General features: G+C 37.1%; 1 protein-coding gene across 1 annotated transcript; it reads left to right on the forward strand.

Moving 5' to 3' along the window:
- The first annotated feature begins 316 nt into the window (after positions 1 to 316).
- LOC139062769 (golgin subfamily A member 6-like protein 7) lies at positions 317 to 3,689 on the forward strand. Its single transcript, XM_070544513.1, has one exon. It carries the CDS (start codon positions 535 to 537, stop codon positions 2,896 to 2,898), a length of 2,364 nt encoding a protein of 787 aa, XP_070400614.1. The 5' UTR covers positions 317 to 534; the 3' UTR covers positions 2,899 to 3,689.
- Positions 3,690 to 7,006: the final 3,317 nt, after the last annotated feature.

A 7,006-nucleotide genomic window follows, 5' to 3' on the forward strand; every position in this document is an offset into this window, starting at 1 on the left:
TATATATATATATATACATACATACATACATATATAAATATGTATATATATATATATATTTTATACATATTATACATATATATATATATATATATATATATATATATATATATATATATATATATATATATATATATATATATATATATATACATAAATAAGTTGCTTACTAGTGAAACATTTAAATGTCAACAGGAAGTCTAACAATGCTGAAGAAGTAGACCCAGAATTCCGGGACTAGACTGTAGTAGTGCAGGTGCTCCATGAATTCTAAAGAAGGGCAAAAAAAAGCAGGGACACATCAAAGGCTCTATGACATCATAAAGCTCAGTGTGCTCAGTGAGGGGCAGTCAGAAGCAGTCAGGCAGTCAGTCAGTCAGGACCAGTCAGATAGACCTCTCTCACCATACAGGTGAACATTAGAAACACACTTCTCATATATTTGTTTCTTGGATTCGTAGGAGAAGGAGTTTATAAACTAAGTTAACGAACTCAGATTTAAACAACCTCGTAGTTCTGCATCAAGATCTCAAAATGACAACACAGTTTTCCACAACATATGGAGTGCATTTGGACCATCATAAAACTTTGGGATTCGTGGCTTTCCTTGATGATGTTCACAAAATGCGTGAAAGCCAATTATCTGATGTACGAAAACAGACAAGATATTTTAAACAGAAGTTTGAGAAAGAACAAGCTGATCGATCGGAGTCCAGCGAGAAAAATCAGCGGCATTTCCACAGAGTCAAAGCAGGAATGGACTTCCCCAGGGCTTCAAGTCAGGAAAAGAAAACTCAAGCCAACGTGACCACAACGGACTCCCGACCAGACCATTTTAAAAAGGAGTTTGAGATGGAAAAAGGTAAGTGTTTGAAATCGAATAACGACATCCAAAAACGTATTGAATGTCTGACAGATGAAAACAAGGCTTTATGTACACAGCTGGCAGAACAGCAAACAATTTTTAAAGAAAAAGAGTCTCAATTGCAAAAGGCTTTGGAGGACATGAAGTTTTCACACCAGGAGCTGAATAAAACGTATAATACAGATATTCTGAACGGCAAAATTACGGCAAGTAACCTAGAGAATGAGCTGAAAAAGGAGAGGCACGCTCATCAAGTTACTAAAACTCAGCTAGAACATATCAGCAGTGAGACTAACAAGAAGTTTAAGCAAAATGAGACACGATTACAGAAAGATCTGGATTGCATGAAGGAGCTTAGAGATAAGTTTGAATCTGAACTCCTTTCTGCTAAACAGCAGATTCAAACTTTTGAGGACAAACTTCATTTAGAGGTCCAGGCAAAGATTCAGACCAAAGAAATGAATGATAAATTAAAAGCTGAGAAAGATGATCTTCAGCTACGGTTCAACAAAGAGATGTCTCTTCTGCAGGAGAACTTTGATAAAAAAGAGACAGAATTAAAAAACGCTCTGGAGAAAGTCGAAGTTTTATACCAGGAGCTGAATAAAAAGTACAATGAAGATGTTTTGACTAGCAAACGTACAACAGAGCAGCTGGAAATTGAGCTGAAAAAGGAGAGGCGTGATCATCAAGTTACTAAAACTCAGCTAAAACATATCAGCAGTGAGATTGACAAGTTTAAGCATAATGAGACACGATTGCAGAAAGAGCTAGATTGCATGAAGGTTGCCAACCAGCAGCTCAGAGATACGTCTGAAGCTGAAATACTTTCTGCTAAACAGCAGATTCAAACTTTTGAGGACAAACTTCATTTAGAGATCCAGGCCCATTCTGAGACAAAGATTCAGACCAAAGAGATTATAGAGAAATTAAGAGCTGAGAAGGACGCTCTTCAGATACGGGCCGATGGACAGATTTCTCTTCTGCAAGAGAACGTTGATGAAAAAGAGACTGAATTACAAAACGCCCTGGAGAACGTTAGGGAACTGAATAACAAATATAATGATGTCCTTATCACCAAACAAAAAGCAGATCATCTGGACCAAGAGCAGAAAAAGGAAATGACGGCTCACCCACACAGTGAAACTGACATTGAGAATAATGGGAGGGAGATGGGCAAGCAGTTTAAAATGTCTAAACACGATGAGACACAATTTCAAGAAGATTTAGATGAATGGAAGGTTTCTTATGCACCTAGTGATGCCAGTGACATCAACAAACGACTGGCTAAAGAACCTCAGATGGAGATTTATGAAAAACCGGAGGTTCAAGCCGAGGAAAACCCCGTCGTCTTTCTAACTAAGATGTCTACTCTTCTAAATCAGAGTTCTCTAGATGCTCCATCTCAGGTACCTGGTGCCATTGCAACTCAACCGTCTGTGATTACTAGTGTGACTGCAACCAGAAGTCAGGATTCATTCTTTTATGGAAATCAAAGAAATAAGCAGTGTCTTCCAAACAGTTTGGTGTTTTTGTCGTTTCTACACGAGAACGAGAACATTAGCAGCTCAGACCTGGACCTAGTTTTGGACAGAGGTGATCGAATGTACTCACAAGTTAGGCTCGCCCATCCAGCTAGAGACCACCTGGCTACAGATGAGTTACCTACCGAGGTCAAAGCTCGGGTTAGTCTATATCACGTCAAAATGAACTTTGCAAATTCCAAATGTGGGGTATTTTTATCAGGCGACCTTCCCAACTTGTCACAGGGATTACAGTGTTTGACCTCAGATGTTCAGTATGCGCTAATGGTAATGGGCAGCAGCTGCATTGCTATATTCAGGACTCAATCAGGTGAATTTGGTTACTTTGATCCACATCCCCGCAACACCCACGGCGACCCTGCAGGCGACTATGCCGTCATGTTAAAGTTCACATGTTTAACTGACATGATTGATAGAATCACGTCGGTATTCACCAGAATTGGTGTATCGCCATCTAGCTACTATGAAATTCAGCCAGTGGAGTTTTAGAGTTTAGACCTAGTTAGTCTGATACATAGCACATCAGACTTCAGAGACAAAACCGCTGCAGTTGGGTTATACCCACGGAAAGAGAACATTAGATTAGTAACAAGTCAGATACCTAGTTATCAACTAATTCAATCAGTCACACGGGATCCTTAAAGAGCTAATTGTAAGTTAGAGACTCCCATAAACCAAAGTTTAGAGAAATATAATAGAAACTAATTTTAAACATTTTTTTTTAAACATATACAAATTATTGTCAAACCAAGTGACGTCAGCTGAGGGACGCCTGTTAGCTTAATCCAGAGAAAAATATAGACTCTAATGCCGGCTCTGGCACAGAGGAAACTTTAAATGTTAATAATTATGCTTATGATGGACCAAAACCATAAAGTTATGAGCTTGCTGCCCGCCCCAGAGAACAGAGACAAACCAGAGCGAGAAACGCTCGGCCAATAATGGTCTAAGTTGAGGGACTGAAACTGAACAGTTTTCAGGCCAGACCGAGGCTCAGACTGCGGCCTTTCCACGGAGCTAGCTCTGTGGTCACGTGGGTCTGATGCTTATTAATTATACAGAATTTTAGGCTTTTAATACACTTAAACAGAAGAGAGAGAAAAAAATGCACCCCCCTCAGAGTTGTCATGAGTGTAAACTAGATCATTTAAACCAAAAACATGTTTTGGTACCAGGCTGTAAACTTGTTTATTTCTGCTGTGAAATTGGTATTTTTAACATGGGAGTCAATGAGGGTCTCTGGAACTCAGTGATGTCACATAGATATGCAAATTAGTGGTGGGGGAGGGGGGGGGGGGGCTAATTTCAGCATCATTGTAGTCATAGTAACCAAGTGGGCGGAACCTAATTTAAAATGCTTGGTAGTTATAGTAATGGCATTTTTAGCCTCTCTGTGTGTGTGTGTGCGTGTGTATGCCAAGCTTTGTATGCTTGGTGTCCTATTGGCTAATGTAGCATTAGCTTGAATAATAAGTCGACATGAATCAATGTTAGTCGTTGAACTATTTATGCTATATTTGGAATAAGTTTGAGTAACGAAAGGGGATTTTAGTTTTATTTGTATGGGAGCTAATGATTAGTGTGGCGTTTAACTATAGGCCATATCAGTGTATTGTTTTAAGCTCTTGTTTATAACTTCCCCTTTAGCGGGGTTCGGTTAGCATCTTGAATGCTGAATTAGATGTTTACACTTTCCTGAGCTGCGTGTTTGATTAAAATGAGTAATCAGCAGCTCATGTAGTACTTGTTGAAGTCTGAGGAGATGATTCAGCAGTTAGAATTAGGTGTGATTGATCAGGAACGTATCCAAAACCTTACGTTTCCATTAGCACTGAAAGACATATTGTGCTAACCTGGGTGGGCCACGTGTACAGATTACCGTCTGATTTTGGGTTATACCTACGTGAATACTCCATTTTAAAATAAAAGGAATGATAATCAGCTCGTGCAGAAATCTGTGAAGGCTGGGGAGAAACAGTAGCTGTTGGAAAAAGACGTATCTGACCACAAACCTATCCAAAACACGGTCACATTGGCTGTCAGTTAGGCTGATATCACACTATTTAGCCTGTTGCAGTCATAGCAATAATCGAGTGCCAAATTCAAGTATTTTATTAGGTTTTCTTGTTTTGAAAAAGCAAATCATATCAAAGTGAGTGATTAGCAGCTCATGTTGAACTCAGATGGCTGAGGAGATACTTTACCAATTACAATCAGATTTGTCTTAGCAGAAAAATATAATGTGATTTGCATGGTCTTCATGCTACAGTCAATTATTTAGTAGTTTCTCTGACCTTCAATTCAATAATTTATTTCACACAAAGTTTAAATATACAAACTTCAAATTAGAATATAAGCATTCAAGTGAAATGGGGGAGGAAGAAGAAAAAATCTTATATGACCTGCCCCCTTTAACTAAGACAAAATAAATAACAAAAAGTACAAAATAGCCTTATACACAAAAAATAAACCGCTCTCTTACTTCCACAAACAATATCACTACTAAAAAATTTATCGTCCATCCTCAACTCACCAAATCATACGATTTTAGCATTTTATCTTTATACATTTTTTTTATTGATCAGTAGTTGTACATTTTTTTAATTCATCATCCAGGTTATTCCATAATTTCACACCATATATTGAAATACACATTTGCTTTAATGTAGTACGAACACATATCCTTTTAAACTCTGGTTTCTTTCTACTCTTATCATTTTTTGGGATCAAAACAAAGAACCTTTGTAGATTAGTTGGCAGTAAATTATTTCTAGCCTTAAACATAATTAGTAAAATTTTTAAGTTAACTAAGTCTTTGAATTTCATAATTTTAGATAGAACAAAATATTTGTTAGTATGTTCTCTCGGATTAGCTTTATGTAGAATTCACAAAACTTTCTTCTGTAACAGAAACAAAGGATTAGTGTTTGTTTTATACGTATTGCCCCAAACCTCAATACAATAAGTTAAGCATGGTAAGATAAATGAATAATATAATGTCTGAAGCGTTGAAATTCCTAGAAAGCCTTTGACTTTGTTTAAAATTCCAATACTTGTGGATATTTTTTTTAAATATATTTTATATGGGATTTCCAAGTAAGTTTATGGTTCATTTCATTATATTTTACAATAACATAGATGTTGGAGGTAGACATGAGTTTTTGTTGTTGTGCAGGAGTTTTAACATTTATGGTATTTTTACAAATGCAACTCAGAGTTATGCTTTAGAACACTTTATTAGAGCATCAAACAAAAATATATAAAAAACAAACTGATGTAAAATATTAAATATATACAATTATTTACAATAATCTTGGAAGAAAACCAGTGTAATTACCATTGGGGTCAGGGAATTTTTCCCTTATCCTCCAGACAACAGCTTGGGATTACTACCCTGCGCCCCCCACCAATTTTTCCATGCTGCCATGCTACAAATTGTAAGCTGCATGGTGGAACTGTCTGTTGTCCTCACCAAGGCCCGGGTCATCATAAACCGCTTGAAACTCATTCCACAATGTTCGGGCCAGGCGAAGAACACCATTTTGCAGAATAAACTCCTCCATGTGCGGGGACTGTTGAAATGCATGTCTGGGGAGGCTGTTGGCAGCATTTCCTTTCCAAATCAGTTGGCATCTCTGCAGTGGGAGCATACACACCATGAAGGTTGATTGGATGTTGGAGGTGTTGTGGCAGTTGGACCAGAGAGGGCAAGTACATCAAAGAGAACACCAGGGTCTCTGTCCAGCACCATGGTAAGGACGTCAATAGCCTGCTGAGGGTTCAGGTTCTGTATGTGTTGCTACAAAAGTGGAAAGCGATGCTACAGCAAGTTTTTAGGATCATTTAGTGTAATTTTGTTATGCTTACACGTTCAAAGTCTGTGCTCGGAACGAAGATTCCAAACTCGAGTGATATCTTCATCTCCAAGGTCCACAGCTGAGTGTCTTGCACTTCTTCGGCCTCTGGATGCACCACGGCCTCTGGATGCACCACGTCTTTGAGATGATGGTGGACATCTCCTTTTTGCACCACGTCTTGAGGATGCAATAGGAGGTTCAAACTCTTCCTCAGAGGATTCCTCAATCACTGAACTCTAAATTGTATTAGAATAAAAAAATTATACTAATATAAAAAGTACTCTTGCATATTAAATCAATTTTGACACAGATCATGTTTACATCTAGTCCAAATTTAGGCTAAACCAACAATAAACAGAAACTATGAAAACAACCATGGTTATAGGAGGACTACACAGAATGCAGTGTTTATTCATGATTTCCACATAAATTATTTATATGCTTTGATATATTTATCCTATCTTGAATGGCAAAGCAATTAAAAATAAGCCAATTACTCATAATAAAATGCTAACGATTTGATTGGATTAATTTTATTTACAATATAGATTGTCAATTGTTACTGGTATTAATATATATATATATATATATATATATATATATATATATATATATATATATATATATATATATACATAGTTATAGATATTCTTTATAAAATGCCTTTTGTAAACAGTAAGTGTTTAAATGTGCTGGTTTAAAACAACTGTCTTACCTCATAACTCCATTGCTAACACTAC

This window comes from Nothobranchius furzeri, chromosome 14 (assembly GCF_043380555.1).
Source record: "Nothobranchius furzeri strain GRZ-AD chromosome 14, NfurGRZ-RIMD1, whole genome shotgun sequence".
NCBI lineage: Eukaryota > Metazoa > Chordata > Actinopteri > Cyprinodontiformes > Nothobranchiidae > Nothobranchius > Nothobranchius furzeri.